We start from the raw sequence: 21,834 nt of genomic DNA on the forward strand, positions 1-21,834 counted from the left end.
CTCACCGAGAGGGAGGGCCCCAGGTGCTCGGGCCTCGACACAGCCCAAGACCGTATGGCGGCGGCGGGTCGTCGCCAGCTTGAGGCGGGCACCCTCGTGGCGCTGCCCACCCAGCGGAACAGACCACCTTGAACCCCACTGGGCTGGGCCAAAGGCAGTGCCCCCGTCGCAGGTGGACATGGACTCCCGTCCTGGAGAGGCATCGGGGTGGGGGGGGGCAGCTGGGCGGGGGCAGCGGGCATGCGGGCGCCGCAAGGCAGACGCGGGGCTGTCCGCCCGGCCCAAGGGCCTCTGCGAGCGCCTGACGACGGCCCGGCTGGAAACCGGGGGATTTCGCCCCCTCCAGGCTGACCGGCGGCCCGGGGCGGGGGGCGGGGGGGGGGTGTCAGTCCTTGGGCGCCGGGCAGGCGAGCGGGCCCCGGAGGAGGCGGCCTGTCCTCCCGAGACGCGGCGCGAGGGTCTCGGAGACCAGCGAGTCCTGGAAGCCGAGTGGGCCGGGCCCCGGGGGCAGGGGGCAGGGAGCGCCTCGCAGCTGCGCCATCAGGAACCCCATTTTCAAAGTGGACGGCGGCGCGAGCGCCCCGCTCAGGCGCGACAGGGAGTCGCAGCAGCGCGGAGCAGCCGCCTCTGTCCAGACGGGCAGGTGAAGCCTCGGCCCAGCGCCCGCCCGCCCGCCCGCGCCCCGCCGAGAGCCACGTTTTCAGTCTCTGGTGACGAACGCGGCTGTGCCAGCTGGAGCCCAGCGCGGGGGAGGGGCAGCCCCGCGTCCGGCTGACGACGAAGGGGAGCAGCGGTGGTGGGTGCCGGCCCGGGAGCCCATGCCAGCCCCGCCGGTGACCCCGCATGTGGGGGTGAGCCCGAGACCCTCGCTGGGCAGGAGGGACCCCCAACTCCGGTGGGGGAGCGCAGGAGCCTGAGCGCTTTGGGGACTGGCCGCTGCGGCTGCTTTTTAGGGCACAGCCTGCGGAGCCGGGGCAGGATGGCACCGGGCCATCCTCAGGGCAGCGGAGGGGCCGGGCCAGGCGCCTCGTCCCCAGGGGGCCGCGCGGCCCACCAGTTCAGGGAAACTAAATTCTCAAGGAGCGGCTGCCAGGCCGGAGGCGGCCCCCTGACCACGTCACCTGAGGGGAGCAGCAGCCCTGGACGAGGCCCCTGGGCTGGGCCCGCTCCCTGGGGCCTGTGGTGCCGTCACCCAGCGGGGAAGACTCAAGGGGCGGGACCTGGAAGCCCACGGTGACAGCGCAGAAAGTCCAGCGGCGGCAGAAAGAGTCTCGAAATGAACCTGGGCCAAGAGACAACCACTGAGGCGTTGAAGGAAACGGAACCGGGCGGCAGGAGAGGTTCCGCCGGGCCAGTTCTGCTGTTGGCGTCCGGGGGCGGGGGCGGCTGGCTGGGGCCCCGGGACCAACCCCGCCCCAGGGCCGGGAACGCAGGACAGCCCCCACGGGCGGCGGTCCCCTGCTGCCCAGAGACGGCCCAAGCCCCGTGAGGTGGGGACCCTCGGAGCCGCGGGTCCGCGCAGGCGCCTCCACTTGAGTGCGGCCGCGTGTCAGCCTCCGCGGGCCAAGCGAGGCTCGCGGGACGGCCAGGCGCAGTTGCGGGGGGCCACACGGGCCGCCATCGCTCAGCCGCGAGGGGCGCAGGCTGGGCCCGCGGGGCAGCCCCCTCGCCGGTCGGCAGCACGGCCGGGGAACCGAACCGCCGGCAGGGTCCAGCGCGGGGCGCGCGCCCCAGCCCCACACACAACCGCGCGCTCGGCAGGCGGGGAAGCTCTCGGGCCGGCGGTACCGGCAGCAGCAAGAAGCCGCCGTCACAAACGCCCGCGGTGCCCGGTCGGTCGGGGAGGCCGCCCGAGCAGCCCCCGCCCCCACTCACCTCCAGCCGCTCCCCGAGCGCGGGCTCCGCCGGGTCCTCGCCACGCCTGGTGCCGTGCGGGTAGCGCTGGCCGGGCGCGGCCTGTCCGCAAGCAGGAGCGGGCCCGGCCTCTGCAGCGCTCCGGACCCGCGCGGGTCACAGGCCGGGCTCCGCGTGCTGGAGGCCCGGCTCCTCCCGAAGGGACATCTCGGTCCTTTCGCTCGAGCAGAAAGGGCAACGCCAGGCCTCTCCGCGCACCTCAGTGTCCTCGCGGGTGCTGCCGCGGGGCTCTGGTGGGGCTCTTTTCAGGGTGCCTGGAGCCGGGGTGCCCCGATGTGCTCCCCCACGGGAGCGGTTTTTCACAAAGGCCCTCCGGCGCGGGGAGACGCTCCCGGGGAAGGCCGAGCCAGGCCAAAGACCCCGAGCGGCCCCGGGTGGGTGGGGGACCGGGGAGAGCAGCGCAACCGCCTGAGCAGCCCCAGGCCACCACCTCCCGTGCCCTCCCCACTGCATGCCACCCCCAGCCCCCCCCCCCCCGGGGCTGGGCTCGTAGCCCTGTCTGGGGCGGCCCAGGCACTTGGGTCCCCCACACTCGCCTGCTGGCTCCTGGCACAGGCCCTTCGTGCTCCGCTCCACGGTGCCGCCCTTCCTCGGGGCCTTGGGAGACCCGGAGACCAGGCTCTCGGGCTCCGCGGCAGCAGGGGGTTGTCCTGGCACTGCCACTGCGCGATCCAGGCCTCGAGGGGGCTCCGACCTGCATCCCGGGGGTGCTCCCGGCGCTGCTGCAGGAAGACGGGGCCCGGGGCGGCTGCCTCCTGCGTGCCCAGGGCCCCTGGGCTCCTCGGCCTGGTGGCAGGTGGCACCGGGAGTCTCCTGACTCGACTCTTGACCGTACAGGTCAGGTCTGAGGCCAAAGGCCAGGCTACCGCCAGGCCCGCCCAGCCAGGGCTCCCCGCGGGCTCTGGTCGGATGGCAGGCGCCCCGAGAGTCTACACAGCTCAGCAAAACAAAGCTTGTTGCTCTCGGGTGCTCACGAAGCCCAGAGGTGAGAGTCTGTTTAGAAACGGAGCGGGGTGTTCAGAGCAATTTCTCGTTCTTTAAGCCTCCTGAGACGCGTCCACACCCCCGCAGCCAGCAGGCGAGCGCGTCGGGAAGCGCTGCCTCGGGGGGAAAAAGTCGACCAGGGCGTGAGGCCTACTGGCATCAACCGGACCTCGGCAAACACCCCCAAAAGACGCCAAGCCCCGGCCTGCTCAGGCGCAGGAACAGACGCCCTCGTCGCCGCGAGCCGCGGACAATCCTGGGAAGGGGCTGTCCGAGCCGGGGCCGCCGGGCGCCCGCCCTCGCGGGCCGAACGGGGACAGGCGCAGCCGAAAACCAAGCCCCGGACAAGAGGGCAGGCCCGCGCCCCCGGCCGAGGGCTGCTGAAGGGGCCGGCGGCACGAGCCCGACCTCAGTGGCGGGCGCCGGCCCCCGAGGTCAGCCGGCCCCGAGACGGAAACACCCCGAGGCCTCGGAGAGGCCGGAGGCCCAGCGCGCCCCGGACAGTAAGAGACGCAGGCGGCTCTCCGTAGATGTAAAATATTTTATTTGTAAATGATCTTCTAAATCTGTCCACAAGTTCCAAAACCCATAACACTCTGTATACTTCAAAAGGCCCACTTCGCCCACACGACGCACTATTATACAGAACGCAACAAATACTGGCGGGGTGGCGGGCGCGGTACACGGGACGCGGTCCGGACGGCCGCCTGGGGGGAGTATGTACAGTCGGGCGCTCTGCCAGGTAGGGACGCCCCCCCCCCCCCGGAGCGCCAGTACCAGAACTTTAAGTACAAAATAAAAAGCTAACCTGGTTCAAGATGCTGATTAAGTCTCTACAAGCAAACACAAAACAGTGTGTCCTTTTTTATTAAAGAAATGTAAACAAACGTCCATACAAACACATTTTAAAATTACATCTTTCAAAAGCCCGTCGCGGACCCTGCAGCTGCGAGCGAATCACCTGTGGTTTTTTTTTTTTCGTTTTCAATTTCTGTGGAGCTAGAAGGCTAGAGATTCCGCTTGCGCTCCTGCTACATGATCCTGTCGTGTTTACATGATTCTCGGCGGCTTGCAACGGAGTTCTACTCAAAACTACTTTGCTGAAGAAAATTTCAGCTCCATTTGGGTGTCTTTGAAGCAGTTATTCACAGTTATCACAAATTGTAAGCACAAAAAAACCTGACTCAAGAAGTAGGGATGCGACAATATAATATGAAAAAATTAGTTTCCGTTACCAAAACAGCTAGAAAAGTCGTCGTCGGAGCGGACGCTCTGCCCCGACAGAAGGGAGGTGTGTATAAAACAAGTCAGTCCTAGTAGACCCCGGTTTCCAAAAAGCCCCCAAACACTCCAGGTTGACGTTTTGGTTATTACAGAACCAGAAGGGCGTGTTTAATAACAAAATTATATTGTGACATCCCCAGGAACATCGTGTAAGCACCCGCGCTGCTGCAGAGCCTGGTAGCATTTGGTCAATAACTATTTTTATACTGTCATTTTTCTCAAAATATTTACACGTTTGTACAAAGTAACAGGGTTGGTTAGTTCTGCAGGTAACAGCAGCAGCTTGGCTTTCCTCTAACTTTTATTTAAAAATAGCTTCATTCACTTACTCAATAATAAATACAAAAAGTTTCTCTTATTTTACAGAAATCAAAAACTACAATAAACTGACTCATGGAATCAAGTATTTAAATGTATTTAGTGCAAGTTATTATCCCTTAGCTCTAGCCCTAAGGAAGTCTCCCCGGTACATTCCTTGTTCAGTGGCGTCGACGCGTCTGCGACGGGGTCGGAGGGCCCGGCCCCTCCGTAAGGCCGCGGCCAGCACCCGGGCTCTCGCTCGCTGGTGATCTCAGTCTTACATTCATAGAGGCGCCCCGCGCGGCGGCAGGGCGGCCTTCGGCTCTTTGCCCCAGTAAGTTGCTCCTTAGTGAGACGAAAAGACGAAACGAAACAAACCCACCCACGGAAGAAAGGGAAAAGGAAAGAAGAACGAAAGTGCTGGGCCGTCTGCGGCGCCCGGCCCGCCGCCGGGCCGTGTCTCCCGAGGCCGCGGGGCCGGCGCCCAGAAGCGCGTTTGCAAAGTCATCGAGGGGGAAGGACAAGTCTGTCCGCCGGGCCGCTCAGTTCATCCACTTGCGGCAGTTGACGGCGCCGCAGTGGCAGGGGATCTTGTGCTGGTCGTCCTCGAAGTCGAACTTGTAGTCGTAGCAGAGCTGCCCATGCAAAGACACGGGTCAGCGGCCCGGCCCGGCCGCCCCCCCACCCCGGGCGGCCCCGGCCCCTTCCCACCTCCCCCCGCCCGGCCCTGCGCGCCGACGCCCGGTCAGCGGCCGGCAGAGGGGCGGCTCCGGGCCCCGGGTCAGGCCGCCCACGCCGAGGCCGTCCACCCGGGAGCGGCTCTCGGGGCGACGACCACCCCCCAGCGCGTCACGCCAGCCGGCGGCCGGAGGCGCACGGACTCGAGGCGCCGAGCACAAAGGGGCAGGACGCGGCCGCCTGGCGGGGTCTGCACCCACCCCGAGGCCGGGGTGCTCTGCGGCCCCCACCCCCGCCCGGGCTCGCGCCTGCTTTCCCGCACTTTCTCATCAAGGGGGACGCCGGAGACGGGCCATGGGCCTTGGGGTCGATTCTTGATTTACAAAGGGGATCCCACAAAGATCACCGACCACACGCCCAACCCCGCAGCTCGGGGCACCGAGGGCTGCGGCGCCGGCCGAGGGAAGACCCAAGCTGGTCACCCCAGCAGAAACCAGGGCGCTGGCGCGGGGGCTCCTGGCGGCCCCTGTCCTAGGCCCACAGTCCCCAAGGCCCTGAGATCGGTGCTGACCGCATCTGTGAAAGACGAAGTCCAGAACCAGAACCAGAACCGTAAGGAGCGGGGCCATTGAGACCCACAGCCTCAGCAGGGGAGCGGGTGGGCCGAAGCCGCCGGGGGACCAAGGCTGCAAAGGTCCCTTGTCCAAGGACAAGGAGCGCCAACCGGCCAAAGCCCGAAGTCTGCTCCCGCGAGACCCGCGTGGGCCCCGCCGCGGCGCCCAGGAGCCGCCAAGGCCCAGGACGCCCGCGCCAGCTCGGCGACAGCAGCGGGGCCGGCACCGCCCTGCCCGGCGGGGAGCAGCCAGGGATGCCCTCCCGGGGCGTGGGGCTGACCCCGGGGCCAAGAGCGGCCGGCGGGGGGGGGGGTGCTGCGGGGGGGAGGGAGGACAGGGTGGCCAAGGGCCCCCCCCCCCCCCACCGGAGCCCACACGGTACCTCTTCTCCTTTCTGGATCCTGCGGTTGGAGCTGATGATGATTTTGTGACCTCGCTCGAAGGTCACCACTTCGGCCACGCAGTTGGGCGCACACGAGTGGTTGATGTACCTGCGGCCGCCGTGCGGAGAAGGGCTCACTGTCGAGGCGGGCGGGGAGCCGCCGCTTCCAGCTCCCGGGGTCTCCCCGCGACGCCGCCTGCCCACCGAGGGCTCGGCAGGAGCGCAGCCAGCCCAGGGGAGGCTCGTTCCCGCCCCTCTGCCCAGGCCTTGCCCGCCGGCTCACCTGGCAGGCCCCCCAGTGAGGGTGGCGTCAATCACGTGGTCGTTGTCCATCCGGAACATGTACACGCCCCGGTTCTGCAAGACAAGGCGCACGTCCACGCTGGAGCCGAGGGCTGCCGAGCCAGAGCCGCGGCCCCTGAAGGGCTGCCGGTCAACAGCGTCCACGGGGACGAGGGGACCCGCCGGCCGGCAGGGCCATAAGTCCAGCCCGTCCACGGCAGGTCTCCGGGAAGTGGCAGTGACCGAAGGCCAGGCTGGTGGCAGACACGGGACTCCAGGCCGTGGGGTCCATCCCGCGCCTGCCAGGTGAGCCCCCGCCGCACGCACCTGGGACTCGTAGAGCTTCTCCTTCCGGTTAGCGACCTCGTTGCGGATGATGGTCCCAATGTACTCGATGACCATGGTGTGCTTCTCGATGTCTCTGGCCGCGTACAGGCCCAGGCCCTGCGACAGCCCAGCGTGAGTGCGGCCCAGGCCCCGCGCCCCCGCCCCCAGGTCCCCCTCGCTGGACAAGCCGCGCCAACGCCAGCTGGCCAGGGCCTGACAGCGGCCGGGGCTTACTCTATCCCACTGTCTCCAGGAGGGTTTCACAGAACTGATAGCTAGAGGGGAACCCAGGTGGGAGTCAGAGTCCAGAGATGACCGGGGGGGAGAACCTGGGAGCCGTCGGCTCCGGCACCCCCGGCCTGACCTCACGTCACGGCACAGGCCATCCTGGGCGCGCGCTGGCCCTTTCATGCGCAGAGGAAGCCCACGTGGGGTGCTATCCCCTTAGAAAGTGCCCAGAGGAGCCTCCCTGGTGGCGCAGCGGGTTGACCACAGCACTGTGCAGCTGTCCCCGGCCTCTGCAGCGTGGGTTCGATCCCTGCTGGCCAGGGAACTACCCACAGGGCGCAGCAGACCTCTCCTGTCTCCCCGCTGCTCCCCTGAGCAGTGGACTTCAGTGGATCTGCCTGTTCTGCTCCCCACTGTCTCTGGTGAATCCTCACCCTCCCCACACCTATGGCCCGTACCCTGGTTCTTGTAGGCATAAATAAATAAATCTTTAAAAAAAAAATAAAAAAGTGCCCAGAGGCGCAGGGGCCGGCCCCAACACCTAGCCCAGCGTGGATCCCTGGTCATCACCAGGGCGAGGGGCCCGGCCATCCTGCAGGCCATGCCGCAGCGTCTTGGCCCTCAGGTCCACGCGGACAGCATTCCCTTGGGTGGGCCAGAGCAGGGGCGTCCCAGGACGCTGCGGATGTCCACTCCGTTCCCAGGCTGCACAGCGCAGGCTGACCCAGCACTGCCCACACCGGCGCTGGTCTCAGGTCTGGCTCGGCCCCTGGAAGCCAGAGACGACCAGGAAACACGCTTTGCTCTGAAGCCCAGGGCGCGATGAGAGGGAGTTGACCCCGGGGCAGAACCCGAGGCTGCCGAGGGAACACCGCAGGGCTCCCCGCCACCCCACTATGCGCCGCACGCTCCTGCTCAGCGTCCAAGTGCCGGACAAACACCACGCTGACAATGGGGGTGGGGGCGGGGGCGGCCGCATCCGCGCCCTATTCCAGCCGGAGCCTCCCAACACAACAGTTCCCGCGGCAACAGGGCCGTGAGGGGCAGCCCCGCAGGGGAAGGATGCGCACGGGCTCCTGAGGCCACCCCCAAGCACCGGGCGTGGGCCCTGAACCGTCCTCTGGAGACGTCACGCGGCTCATCCGCTCGCTTCGGGCGGAGTCGGCGGAGAGGAAGCGCACCCTGCGTAGGCCATGCGGGCGCAGGCGAGGATGCGGAGCAGCGCCCCGGCGGGCGGACAGCAGGCGCACAGCGCGACGCGGCACCTCCACAGGGGTCGTGCACGGCGCGGAAGAGCACAGCCCCACCCGGCCAGAGCTGAGACGACGCTGCGCTCACACAGGACAGCCTCTGCGCACAGACTGCGTGGCCCAGATGGACACAGGCCACTGTATGGCCCGCAGGAGGGCAACCAGCCAGCGGCCAGCAGCCGGCACACTGCAGGGCCAGGACAGTGTCCACTGCACAGGGGAGAACAGCCGCTGCCAGGGGGACTCATGGCCTCCACACTGAAACCTCACCAGGGAGACGTGGCTGGCCTAGACGCCCCAAGGATACAAGAGACCCCCAAGCGCCCTGTGAGTGGGGCTGCGCCGTGAGTAACATGACCCTCGCCAGGGGCGCGACAGCCGACGACCTGCCACCGACACGCGGGGCATTGCAGGGCCCAGCTCAGGGAGAAGCCGCTGCTGCCGACGGACACACTGCTGGGAGCCCGGGGAGACGGGCCTCCTGCCCATGGACGCAGCTGACCAGCAGGCAGGTGGGAGGAGAAGCAGATGACGGACGACGGAACTCCCCACGAGGCTTCAGCTCAGGGCTGACCTGAGCACGAGGAGAGCCCGGTGGAGGTGGGAGGCAGCACGGGATGGGGACCAGCGGGACTGATGGCAAGACCGACCCGTAGCTGGGGCCTTGCCACTGTCCTGCTGGCCTCCCCCCTCACCTGGATGCGGGACCGGGCCAGGTACACGTTGGACTTCCACTCGGTCTTCATCTTGCGGTACTGCGAGGACTTGGAGTGCACGAACTGCTTGCTGTAGGGCGCGTTCAGCTCCCCGGTGACTGTGCTCTGGAAGGACTTGGAGGTGCTGGTGCTGTTCAGGGTGTGGGGCCTGCAGACCACGGGCGCGGGGGACAGAAGGACAACTGAAGCTCCCCCGACGGGCCCAGCCAGGCCGCCCGCACCCCATAGCCCGCGCCCACACGGGCCCAGCGCAGCTGACGGCAGGGTTCGTAAGCGGCAGACAAGCCAAGCAGGAAGCCGCGCGCACGGACGCTGGGCTGCACTACGTGAAGTGAAAACAAAATACCTTAACACAAACCTCTTGACGTGCGCGCTCATCTTGGGCTCGGCGCGGGCACAGCCAGTGGGGTTGACAGCGAGAGGCAGCTCCATGAGGGGGTTCCGGCCGTAGCGGAAGGTGTAGTGCTCACACGCCTCCACCCCGGGCAGCTGCGGGAAGCACGGGACAGGGTCACTGCCTGCCCACGTGGCCCCTGGCTGACGACGGTCCTGAGAGCGGGCGGACGCCGGCCACCCGCTCGGGCCCCGTGGGCCACTGCCGGGGACACACGGGTCCCCAGCTGAACGCGGTGGGCCTGGCCCTGCACCACGAAGAAGGCAGGGACCATGTGCGGCTCGAGCAGCTGCCACCTGCCTGTGTCCCCCAGGGCTGCGGGGGCCACCCCTCCCGTGGTGAGGAACGCACACACTCACGCGCACACTTGCGCGAGTGACTCCAGCTCCCCATCCCTACAGCTTGGGCACCAAGTGCAGCACGTGTCATCTGCCTCCCTCAGCTCGGCTGGGGCTGGGGGCGTTGCTCAGTCCTGGGGTCGAGGTGGAGACGCAAGGTCGATTGGCAAACTAAGCTCTGGGTCGGCCTCCTGCGGCACGTCGGCCTCCTGCGTCACGTCCTAGGAGTCTGGCTCCCTGCAGACATGTGCAGTGCGTGTGCGCAGGTGGGGTCGTGCCAAGACACGATCAGCACGTGACTCAGTGAGGCCTTCCGGGTGTCCCCTCCTTCTCCAGGAGACAGGATCCCCCACCAGGACTCCCTGTATTCCTGGAAATGACGCCTTACTCCCACGCAGGTACCTACAGGTGCATGTGCAGACATGTCGCCAGACACACTGGTCTTGCACAAGACACCAGAGTGGCCATGGTGCCCACTGCCTGCTGGGCAGCTGCCACAGCCCGGTGGCGGGACCTCCGCCGCTTGGGTGCAGAGCATGGCGTGGGCGGCAGCGGAAGGACAGAGGAGACAGCACCTCAGTGTTCTGCCAGGCCAGGTGCCGGCCCCCGTGCCCACAGCCTGGACCTGAGGACCGAGCCTGTCTGTGGGCCCCTGCGGACCGCCGGTGCCCACCCACACCTGCCGGTCTTTAACCCAGGCCCCAGGCGGTGTGTAGGGACGCAGGCGCAGTGCTCACCGACTCGGCGATCCGAGCCACCGCGGAGACCGTCAGGCCAAACAGGTCTTCGCCTCGCAGGTACGCCGGGAAGAGCTGGAGCATCTCCGACTTCTTCCTCACACAGGCCACGGGCTCCAGGATTTTATCCCACACACCTGTGGGCGACAGCGCGGATGTCAGGACCAGGCCGCTCTTGGTGATGGGGAAGGGGCCGGGTCAGAAACAAGAGCAGGACGACGGGGAGTCTGGGGCTCCTGGCCCCCAGGGCAGGCGGGGACGCAGCCTCAGCCGCCTGGCGCCTGCTCACCACGGGGCAGCTGACTTTCAAGCCTTTACGGACTTCCAGGGAGGAGGAGCCGCTGCACTGGGAGCGCGGGGCAGCGAGAGTGGCTGAGAAGGGGACTGTGTCTGGAATCCGCACTTCGCAGCGGCCGAAGCAGACCCCGGCAGGCACCCCGCTCCTCCTCCCTGGGTCAAAACACAGGATCCCGACGCTCCCGCTGGGGTGACCTTCAGAGTCACCTCCTACAGCTTTTAAATCAGGCCTCAGGACATAACAACCTGCGCTTACACCCGGATCGGCACACGTGCTTTCCAGCTCCAGAGTGGTCTCAGGCCTGAGGCCAGAGAGGCGCCAGGCCCACGGTGTGCCGCGAGGGTCACCAGAGGGCAGCCCGAGCTGCTGCCCACGGGGAGCCCCTGGCCTGTGCCCAAACCCATGCGAGACAGTAGCCGCCAGCCCCCTGCAAGGCTGGGCTGAGCAGCTGGGGGTGGGGGTGGGGGGGGGGACATGCAGCCGGGTGGGAGGCCCTACCTTTCGGCGAAGTGTCGCTCAGGATGAGGTCCTCGTGGCCCTGCTCCACCACCCTGATGACGAAGGCGGGGCGCCCGTCCCGCTCCTCGATGGAGCACAGGTAGCGGCAGCGCCGGTTGGGGTAGCGCGAGCTCCAGTACAGGCGGCTGGCCTCGTAGCCCACGGGGAAGAGCGCCTTCGGGGAGTGGAAGGCCTGCATCTGCTGCGGGAGCAGCTGGCCGATGGCGTGGAAGATGAGGCTGCCCACCCGGAAGGTGTGGTCGCGTTCGCCGCGCTGCACGATGCTGGCAATCTGGCGGACCTCGTCCCGCTGCACGTACACCCGCCGGAAGACAGCGAAGTGGCTCAGCTCCTGCTCGTGGACGCCCTTGGGCCTGTGTGCCGGGCAGAGCATCGTCTTGTCCTTGAAGAACATGCATTGCGCTTTGATGGCGCAGGTGAAGTGGTAGATGTTGGTGCAGCGGAAGCGGTGGCAGCCGCTGGTGGCCCCCATCTTGTGGCAGAAGACGCACTTCATCTGCAGGCCCCGGCGCAGCGCCAGCTCCACGTTGATGAGGGCGCCCGCCTGGGTCTCGTAGACCTCGGTGGACCACAGCGCGCAGTTGAGGTGCACCCACAGGTCCAGGTCCAGGTTGAGCAGCCGGGCCGGGCCATCCGTCACGCCATCCCCCTCCTCGTGGCAGAAGCAGCACTTGCGGAAGTCCCGGGGCACCGGGTCGGGCTTCAGGGACGTGCCCAGCTTCTTCAGGAAGTCGTCGATCTCCTCCTCGCAGGGCGGCTTGAAGGTGCCCTTGGGGATCACGATGTGGATGCTCCACTTCTTCCACTTCATGCCCCGCCACTTCTTGCTGATGGGCCGGCAGTCCTCGAAGGCCCCGTGCACGGTCCGCAGCCGGGGCTTCAGCTTGACGGTGACCTTGAGCTCGTCAGGCTTGGCCTCGACCTTGGCCGCTTCGAACGCAGGTGGGAAAGCGATGGGCGGCGAGGCGGGCGGCGAGGCCTTGTCCTGGAGCTGGGGCAGGCAGTGCACGTCCAGCGTGGAGATGTTGTTGCTGTACTGGTGAAAGGCTCGGGAAGGCGTCTCTTTTACAGGCGACGGTGGCAGTGAAGGAACAGAGTCCTGATTGAGACAGACCCAGGAAAACAACAGTGAGAGACTCTTGCTCACACAGAAGCCCGGGGCCCACCCGGCATGTGACTCTGGGGTGGGGCGGGGGTGAGGACCCCTGCAGGGAGGTCACACAGGTCCCTCGGTGGGTGTCTGGAGATATTCTGCTCCACGGCTCCCGCGGGCCCCGCCCCACCCGGCAGTGGGGGTCAGCTCATTCAGTGTGTACAAGGAGCTGGAAGAATTTCTGCAAAGTGCCTCCCATTGCTTCTCCCCACCTCTCTGGAATTCCTGCGGCTGATCTTAGGCTTGATTAATTGGCACAAATGTCACAGGGGTGAGTTCCTTGTCAGCAGAGCAGCCATAGTGAATTTACCTGAGGCTGTCAGTACTGATCCAGCCGCTGAGAGGCGCCCGAGAGCAGCTCAGAGTGCCCTCTGAGACACAGGGTGTACAACCAGCAGGTCCCCATGTCCCAGGTGCCCCCAGCCCCCAGGCCCACGCCCAGAGCAGCAGGCACTGCCCAACACAGGACACTGTCTGGTGGGCAGCCCCTCTCCACAGGGGCTGGGGATCCTAGCTTAATGCCTGCATCTGGTCCAGGGCTCGGATCTCACTCCTCTGGGGGCCACTAAGAGGAAAGTGTCTGCGACACTCTCCCGAGAAGGGGCAACAGCCGGAGCACTGAGGTGGAGGAGCGGCTGCGGAAGAGCGTCTCCCCATCCCCGCGTGAGCGTGAGCGGCACCTCGAGGCCCGGACCGAGGCGCTGAGGTGAGGCCTCGGCAGTGGAGTCGCACCGCGGCCCTCCCCGCCAGGGTGTCTGCATCGTGCCTTGTCCTCTAGGATGCGGGTGACCTAAGCGCTGCCTGCGAACAGGTTCTCTCACCAGGACGGGCGGAGAGAAAAGCAGTGTTTACACCTGCAGCCTGTAGCTGGGTGAGCAAAGTTAAAGACTGTAGTGTTCGTGTTTTAGTTCCCAACTTTGAAAGATAAAATCCAAGCCTTCCATTCTGATCAAACGGGCTGTGCGAGTTCAGTCTGCAACAGCAGCGGGAACCAGGCCCTCCCGGCGCCCGCCCCAGCAGTGCCTGCATGGGGTGTTCCGCACAGTGAGCTCTCCGGAGGGAGGGGTTCAGTCCCACTTTTAGGCACTAGTGCATCCCGGAAGCCACTCACTCGGGCACAGCTGATCACCTGCCGCCCCGTACCTTGCTTTCTGAATGCTTTGCCTGCAATGTCGACGCGTAGAGGACGAAGCAGTTATTGCTGCAGAAGACGGCGTCCCTCGCCCCACCACAGCTTTCCCGGGGGTCCTGAAAAGCAGCGAAGTGCGTGGGGTCTCAAGTCACAAGTTAATGAAAATGAGCCCTCTCAGTTACTGGTTTGTTGCGCGTGCTGTCCGAAGTCTAGGTAGCTACCTTAAAGCAAAAAGGCAGCACTGTGCCAACATTCAGCGCACCGTATTTCAGGCACAGAGAAAACAAATCTACCACAGAAAACCTCACTATCTGCCTGCATCTCGTATTTTCCAGGCCATGTGCTTCTCAGGACACCCCCAGCCCTCGCCCCAAGCCGCGGGAATGGCCTCTCGCTGGTGCAGGAGGGCCGCGGCCGAGAAGCCACCCCAGAAGGAATGCCAAGTACCTTGCCGGCAAAGGTCAGGTCTCGGAAGGTTTTCCGCACGCCACTCCCCAGCACGACCACCTTGCAGTGGGAGCACCACTGCGGCCCGAGAGCTGCGCCTTCTGCGGCCCCGCGGCCAGAGCCCCTGAACCCCGACAGGCCTGGAGGCAAAGGGCCGTGGTTAGTAGTGCCAGCGGGCCAGCCCCTTGGGGTCTCACGGCACAGGCCCAGGCCACACCCACCGAGAGCAGCTGGCTCCTTCAGCTGACGTTACGCTTATTTAACAAACATGCTGCAGTCTAAGCAGGGGTTCTGGAGCATCTACTGTGTGGGGCAGGGGGTCCTAGAGCAGGGCCCCAAGCTGGAATGTGGACACCCAGTTCCAGCAGCTGGGCAGACATGGCCAGTCACCACGACAGACTGATGGTCTAAGAACCAAGAGTGACTGTGGGAAGAGACTCTGTTTAAGGGCCATCTAGTGAGCAATGGAGAGGGGTGTGTGCAAAGTCTTAAGCGTGATTTGGAAAGCTGAGAGCGGAATGAGGCAGGCCAAGGGTCAAGAGAGAAATGTCAGTCTGGACACAGGTATCGAAAGTGCGAGGCGTCCTCAGATATGTCGTCCGCACGGGCAGGAGGCAGAGGGAGGAGGGGAGATGTGTACAAGAAGTAGCCAGAGGCCACGAGGCCTCAGCCAAGGCAGGTGACTCTCAGGGAGAACCCCTTGGTGAGAGCTGAGAGGCCGAGAAAGCAGGGACGGGTGAGGCCCAACCAGGCCGCAGGAGAGGGAAGCGTTAGCACCCATGGAGGGGCCAAGCAGTAGGTGCGGAGGGCAGAGGCAGTGGGAGGCACTGAGAAAAGAAGAGGTGCCAGCTGCAGCGTGACGCAAGGAGCTGGTGGGACAGGAGGTGGGAGAAGCCGGACAGCAGCTGCGCAGGCACGGCCAGGGCGGCCTTGGGTGGCCAGTGGGGTGGATGTGAGCGGGTCCTGCTGGCCACCTGCCAGCACGCACGAAGGGCTGTCATGCCACGAGAGCAAACCACACACACGGTGATCTGCCAGGGGCCCACGCCAGCATGCTCCCGTCACAGGTACAGAATTAACTCAGTTTCAGGAGAGTAAGCTTAACTTTGAGTCAAGAATGAATGTGGGTCAGGAAAACGTGAACCAGCTCACCGTCGCTTGCTGGAGGAAATGGAACATTTGGCTGCTGCAGCCGGTAAGAGCTGGCTGATCTGGGAGGGTGCGCAGATCCTGGTGGAGGCCCACGAAGAAATAAATGCTGTCGATACTCCGCACCTGGGTTTACTCTGTGGCCACTGGCCACACCCATGGAGGGAGCATCCGGAGCGTTACTAACCTCATAGCTGTTAGGGATGCGGACGTGGAGCAGATCGGAAAATGCAGCCACAACGCTGCTAATGTTCTAGGACAGAAAATGAAGGCGTCACCGCCGGGTGGCAGCAGAGCCCGAAGAGACTCGGCCGGACCCGAGCCGCCTGCCTGCTGCGGGCAGTCTGCAGACGCGGTGCCTTCGCTTAGAACTCAAGAGTCTCCAGAGAAGCATGCTTTCAGGGACACACCCAGACAGAGCCCTTATCAACACCACTCCACAGGGCTCCCGCCACACGCCTCCCACGGGGGACAGGCGCCTTCTCGGGGTTTGAGCCTGGGATACACCCAGGGAGCGAGCCCAGCTCCCACCTCCCTCGGCAGCTCAGAAAGCCCTCCAGGGACCCCATCCTGTCATGGACAAGAGCCTGGCAGACATAAGGACTCGGGGTGCCGCTCCTGCCGAGTCCTGCTGGGGACCAACCCGCCAAATGTGCCAGCCCATGAGCCCCGGCACTGGCAGAGCTGAGTGTTTCAAGCCTCCTGCTCAGTGACCCAGGGCCTGCTGAGAGCACCCACTGCTCCCGGGACGTGGACTGTTCACGACTTTCAATCACTTTCTGTGTGTGAACAGTCGCCAGATGTCCCTCTAGAGTGAGAGCTAGGAGCTCACCCTGCCTCTGGCCTCTGCTTAGCTGAGGTCAGCTGGATGCTGCCTCAGGACTTCAGGGCCCACTGAGCCTGCCCTGCCTGCCCAGCCATGAGGGGGTGGGGGGGGTGGGGGTTGGTAGGGAGCACAGCATGTGCTCTGCACCCCACAGGGGGCTCCCCTCTTTACCTCAGCAGCTGTAGGATGCAGAGTGATCGCTACAGATATAAGACCCGATCTGGGGCCATTTGGGGATGAACCAAAAGGTGGTGCAAAAAATAAAGTGCCCGGCTCAGTTTTGATGTCATTTCTTCTAGATTCTGAACCTTTGAAAGGAAAAAAAGAAACAAAGAGGCAGTGAGAAGCAGAACACCGCAGCGTGGGCTGTAGTGTGGTGCTGAGCAGCCAGGGCAGCCTACCTTTGCCAGTGCTGCTGGGCAGGATGGGGATGATGGGGGACGGCACAGGCTCCGGGGGCTCCTCTTTGACCAAGGACAAATCTGGGTACCTGCTCACTTCCATGCCAACCACGCTCTCGGGAGAGGACGAGGGAACGAAACTGTCGGGAGTATCCCGATCGCCCGTGTGGTCCTGTGCCCTGGGGGAGGAAGACACAGCACGTGAGGCAGGGGCCCACTGCCAGCCCAGCCCCCACGAGGGGGCCATGAGGCTGGAGGGACCCCTGTCCCCTGGCAATGAGGAGTCACAGTCCATTCAGACTTCAACAGGACACCTGGTGGGCAAACCCAGACCATGTCATAAAGTCACAGCCAGGGCTGTTTCCTCAGCTAAAGCGTGAGTGTGCCAGAGACCATGACGTCCTGGCCACGAATGTCAGGGTGAAGAAATGATGAACATCTACATCCCTGCAAATTCAGGCCCAAGGCTCCAGAAACTGGACCGACACCCACCCCTCCAGAGTCCCCGCGCTGCTGCTGAGGCCGGTGCGTGATGGGGCGGAGCTGGAAACAATGGCGTCTCAAAGTGACCAATAGGAGGGGACATGGGTCTAGTGCAAGAGGCCAGAGGTTGTCAGGGCGACCGCCGTCTCGGGAAGGAGCATGGGACTCCCTGAGCCTGGGGCGCTGCCACCCCAGGAGAACATGAAAAGCGGCAGCAATGGGAACCAGGAGAGGCCTCCAGACAGAGTCCCTGTGAAAGCAGAGCTGGGCAGCTGCCGGCTTGAGGGCCCGGACCTGCACCCCAAGGCTGGTCCCGGCTCCCTATGGGGCCAACAGTAGAGTTGGACAGGCACTCAGTCTAAACAATGTCTCAACTCATCAAACAAGGCCGTTAATAATTTTCTAAGGGAGAATGTGATGAAGAGTGGACAGAACTCGTTTCGGAAGGATTCTCTACTGAAAGGCTGGTTCTCTCCAGCCAGAATCTTGGGGCTGAAGAACTGACACAGAAGTAACAGGCTGCTGGGTGAGACAGTCCGAGGCTTAGCTCCCAGCGGCGGGGTGCTTGCCGTCCGGGACTGCGGCTTCCTGCCGGGGACCTGCAAACATGAGTGAGCCGCACTAATAACTGACAGGGCGCAAGGACCCTTGAACGATTCCGTACTGCCTCAAATGTCTACTTCATTATTATTATTTGCTGAATTCCCTGTGTCATGTAAGATTTAAAAAAAATACACAAACCTATTATACTTAATAGTAAGAATTTGCATAAAATTTAAATTCTGTAAAAAATCATTCACCAGATTCTGCCCCGAGTGTTCTTCACATGCGCGCCCACAGGCATCGTCATGGGCAGGTATACGTGCTTTACAAAACGAAATGACAGGAGCCTCCCTGGTGGCCTAGCTAGTCTCAGTGCTACTACTGTGACAGCCTGAGTTTGCTCCCGGGCCAGGGAGCCTCCCACAGGGTGCAGCAGACCTCTCCTGCCTGCCCGCTGCTCCCCTCAGCAGTGGATTTCAGTGGACCTGCCTGTTCTACTCCCCCCAATGACTCTGTTTTAATTGCTCATCCCCGCACCTCTGGCCTGTACCCTAGTTCTTCCACGCAAACTAAATAAAAATCTTACAGGAGTAATTCTAAAAAAGGAAAGGAAAAGAAAGGAAAGGGAAAGGAAAGAAGAGCCTGAGAAGCATCTGGGGCAAAGGACCAGGTACCTCAGCTCCTCCTGGTTGTTGTGAGGCGGCGTTGGAAGGGAAGCTGGGACATCCACGGTCTTCGGGCCCTGAGCAATAGCTCTGGCCAGCAAGTCCTCATGAGGTCTGAATGGCAGCTGAAATGGCTTAGGTCCCATATTTTTGGTAACTGGGAGAGCTAAGACACAAAACACGAAGAACTCAGTCAAAGCTAACACGTGGCAGAACACAACCATCGGCCTGCAGGGGGTGAGGTGGAAATGTGGGTCGTACCTTCGTGGCTTGTGAACACACCAGCTTTTCCAGCAAGCTCCTCAGTTGTTGCAAAGCCGTTTGCCATCTTCGGACAGACCATAGGAGGTGGTGTAGGAGGAAGAGAGGCAGGGGGTGTTGGAGGATTACTTAAATTATTCTGCTGCAGGAGACCAAAAGATTTTTAATTATACGCTACTGAGCAAATACGCAATGACCTTGCTAAAACTTAGCTCTGAGAACTGTTAGCACAGGAAAGCGGGGGCTACAGCAGCCCCAAGCGCGTCATCCGTAAACGCGCCCCAGGAGGAGGGGGATGCCGGGCCAGGCGGCCGTTCAGCAGGACGAACGGCTGAAACCGTACGGACGTGTTACCCGTCTGCTGCTTTGCTCGGCTTGAGCACTCAGCTGGAAAGCTGAGAAGCAAATTACCAGAGCCCGATTCTATTCTGTATGATTCTTCAAGTATCACTGTGAGAACCAGCAAGGAACAGCTTTAAAATTCAACCAGTAAATGGAAAAAAATTCTCCGAAATTTCTTTATTAAATTCTCATTGAATTGTGCCCAGGTCTACAAAGGAAACTGGAGAATTTGCGGTTCTGATCCTGTAACTACTACTCACATCTCAGACATTAAACTCTGGCCCAAATCACTTAGAGGCAAAAGTAACAGCAGCGGCACTAAAACAGCTGAGTCACCGTGAATGTGGTTCCCTCCAAATCTTTCCCCCTGTCGCCACTTTGCCATGCATAGAGTCCTCTCTCAGCGAGTGATGGAATCTACCAGTAAATAATACCATGCAAGTCAAGTGCGAGGAGGAATTAAAAATCAAAGATAAAGGATTTCATGGCGACCATGAAGTGATGTCAGAGCACAGTTTGCACAGAAGAGAAGACAGTTACAAGGGCCAGGACAGGTTCTAAGTGACAAGAAAAGCCAGCAGCGCAGACCAACGGAGCACCCAGAGGACTCCGGGGGTTAGAGTTTAAACAGAAGCCTCGGGAAACGTAAGGACACTCACAAATACTTTTGCCAAAAAGATCATGTCACACAGTCAGATGTGCAGTAGGCCATCACAAAACTTGGCTGAAACACCAAAGAACCTGACACCGTTCGATGCTATTTTAGCAGTCTCAGAATCGGTGCAGAGTGGGCAATGAGTGCCTACGTGATCAGATAAAATACTCTTTTTCCTCTTCGTTTCCCAGGGTAATTGTGATTCCTAACCGCATCTCTCAGTCTCACTCTGTACTATGAATTTGGATTTACTGGAAGAGTGAATAAAAGCTAAGGAAGCAAACATCATCTCCACCGCGGAGCACACTGGACCTTGTCACAATTTGTGTTATCAACCCAAACCCATGTTACAAGTGCATCATCTGGCACAATTTTAACTTTTTAGTGCAACTCAAGCTTCCGTGAAACTTGGGGTTCAGACGTAAATGAGATGGAGCCGCAAGACAAGCCCTGCCAGCTGCTGGTGGCGGCAGACAACGCACCTTGTGGATGAGCTGGGAGTAGTAGTCAGAAACCCCCTCGAGGGCGGCGCTGCCGAAAGCTCCCAGAAGGCGAGTCCCACTACTGAATTGGCCGCTGCCGTAAGGAAGAAAGTGCGCAAAGTTCACTCCAATGACCGGTTCCATTAGAGGGAGCAGAGAGAGCTGCTATCGAAAAACACATTTAAGAGTAATGTACATGGTAAACACAACTGCCCCTCAGCGTCCCTAAGACCCGAGGCAAGTTAGTCAAACAAGGTTTGAGAAAAAAACAGATTTAAAAAATTTCCAGCATCAAATATGCTGGAATAAATGAACGCGATCACAGAATGTCGGGGGGCAGACTTAAAAGGGGGCTTGATTCTCAGCTGCCTGAAGAGGCGCTGCTAGGCATCCACCACGAAACACACTTTCCTTCCAGGCTTAGGGCGGGTGCTGTGCCCACCTCCTCCACCCGGGAGTGAGGAAGCCGAGTCTGCCGCGGGGAGGGAGGCCCACCCGCCGCATGCCTTTGCACCCAGAGTGACAAACACGTGGAGAGGCGCAGAGGCTGCTCCTTCTGAGCCTCGGTGACCTCTGGCCACCACCGACCAACCCGTCTAGTTACAAGGGCATGCAGGGCCACCTTGCTTGCTGAGGTGTCTTTTTTCCCTGCAACTCTCGGATGAGGAGTGACCACAGTCAGCGACCACAGTCGGTCTAACAGGGCCGAAGAAGCATCTGGGGACTCGTCACCCCCCCCCGACCCCCGAATTTGCAACGGGGCCGTGGCGAGGCTCACTCACCTGCTTCAGGTGGGTGAAAGGCTCGGAGTGCGAGTACAGGGCTTGCTTCTCCTCGTCATCCTTCTTCCTTCTTTTCGAGCGAGGTGCCGCCTTCTCTCCAGTCCTCTGAGTCCTTTTGCTTCGCTGCTTCTTGGTTTCACTGCCTCCATCTGTTTTTGGCACCTGGTTGCTGCCGCATCCAAAACCACTTTGTACTTGAGGCCCCAAAGTCGGCTGATGTGAAGGAAAAGGTGAAGTAAGGGGACCACGCGCATGTTTGATTTTCATTTCATGTTGGTCCAGTCCCCTCCCTACCCCCATGACACATTCCTAACATGGAGCCAGAGAGAGGCAGGAAGAAGGGACAGGGCGTCAAATGCCCAGAGGGTCTCCGAGAAGGGTGCTTTCTCTAGACCTTATTCTCAAGCTCAGAAACCAAGCAAGCCGCCAGCTTGAGGAGAGGGCAGGATGCTTAGAAGGGGCCGACTTCCTTCCAGATGAAGCCCCGGTCCTCCGGGCCAACCTGGGGCCTGCGGAGATCCAGCCTCTGCTCCCCAGACACAGTGGAGGAGGGTATCTTAGTCAAGGGGTTGGGTGAGTCGTCTGGGTTCCCCTGAAAGGGGTGCCGGCTGCAGGGACACTTCACAGCCTGTGGGTGCTTGTGGAGAGACCAACAAATGCACATGACAGAGTCCTTATCCCAGAGCCCTGTCTTCCGCCTGACCCAGTCAACAGGTGCTATGCTCTCAACTCGGTGATGGCAGACCTACGTCAGTGCTAGTCCACCGGTTCCTCACTTCTGTTTACCTCACCGTGGGAGCACCTGTCGGCCACGGGGTCTGAACTCGACAGCTAGACTCCAGTGGCCACGACAGCCAGTAGGTTTGTTTCCTGTTTCTGCACTGCCTCTCGGTGGGCCGCAGAGCAGAGAGGCTAGATTTGTAGGCTGCCCGGCAGCAGCCCTGAGGACGCTGCACTCTTCCCTGGCCCTGCACAAGCCACACGGTCACACACACACCAGTCTGGCATGTTCCAGCAAGACATTTCTAACTCATGGACAACAAGCCCTGAATTTCATACAGTTTTGCTCTCAGCCTGTATGAAGGAAGAAGGCAGGCGAGCAAGCCTGGCTTGGCCACTGCTGAGTGGGACCAGTGAGTTGCAAAGGCTGACCCCCAGAGTGGTAGTCAGCTTCAGCCGGGACTGGTTAGAAACACAGGCCCTCTGGGTCTCACCCCAGACCTGCTGGATCAGAACCTCTGGGAGGCCCAGTAGTCGCAATGACAAAC

At 62.3% G+C, this 21,834-nt stretch overlaps 1 protein-coding gene across 11 annotated transcripts in view; it reads right to left on the reverse strand.

Moving 5' to 3' along the window:
- Positions 1 to 3,394: 3,394 nt before the first annotated feature.
- Positions 3,395 to 21,834, reverse strand: part of KMT2C (lysine methyltransferase 2C) — a 181,217-nt gene continuing 162,777 nt past the window's right edge. For 6 of the 11 annotated variants that reach the window (XM_037516187.2, XM_037516195.2, XM_037516161.2 and 3 more), the window contains exons 44-60: positions 20,567 to 20,779; positions 19,785 to 19,949; positions 18,306 to 18,447; positions 18,054 to 18,210; positions 16,354 to 16,532; positions 16,124 to 16,260; positions 15,130 to 15,379; positions 13,978 to 14,117; positions 13,542 to 13,646; positions 11,225 to 12,344; positions 10,429 to 10,565; positions 9,306 to 9,448; positions 8,939 to 9,107; positions 6,766 to 6,882; positions 6,440 to 6,513; positions 6,157 to 6,265; positions 3,395 to 5,117 (exon numbers count right to left, since the gene is read on the reverse strand). In XM_037516187.2, coding sequence (XP_037372084.1) covers positions 5,025 to 5,117; positions 6,157 to 6,265; positions 6,440 to 6,513; positions 6,766 to 6,882; positions 8,939 to 9,107; positions 9,306 to 9,448; positions 10,429 to 10,565; positions 11,225 to 12,344; positions 13,542 to 13,646; positions 13,978 to 14,117; positions 15,130 to 15,379; positions 16,124 to 16,260; positions 16,354 to 16,532; positions 18,054 to 18,210; positions 18,306 to 18,447; positions 19,785 to 19,949; positions 20,567 to 20,779 — 3,450 coding nt within the window. In that variant the 3' untranslated portion in view covers positions 3,395 to 5,024. Of the gene's footprint in view, positions 5,118 to 6,156; positions 6,266 to 6,439; positions 6,514 to 6,765; positions 6,883 to 8,938; positions 9,108 to 9,305; positions 9,449 to 10,428; positions 10,566 to 11,224; positions 12,345 to 13,541; positions 13,647 to 13,977; positions 14,118 to 15,129; positions 15,380 to 16,123; positions 16,261 to 16,353; positions 16,533 to 18,053; positions 18,211 to 18,305; positions 18,448 to 19,784; positions 19,950 to 20,566; positions 20,780 to 21,834 lie in introns of those variants that run through there. The other 5 variants (XM_037516170.2, XM_037516207.2, XM_037516178.2 and 2 more) reach the window with 5 other exon arrangements.

This window comes from Talpa occidentalis, unplaced genomic scaffold (assembly GCF_014898055.3).
Source record: "Talpa occidentalis isolate TD23 unplaced genomic scaffold, MPIMG_talOcc4v2.1, whole genome shotgun sequence".
Classification (NCBI taxonomy): Eukaryota; Metazoa; Chordata; class Mammalia; order Eulipotyphla; family Talpidae; genus Talpa; species Talpa occidentalis.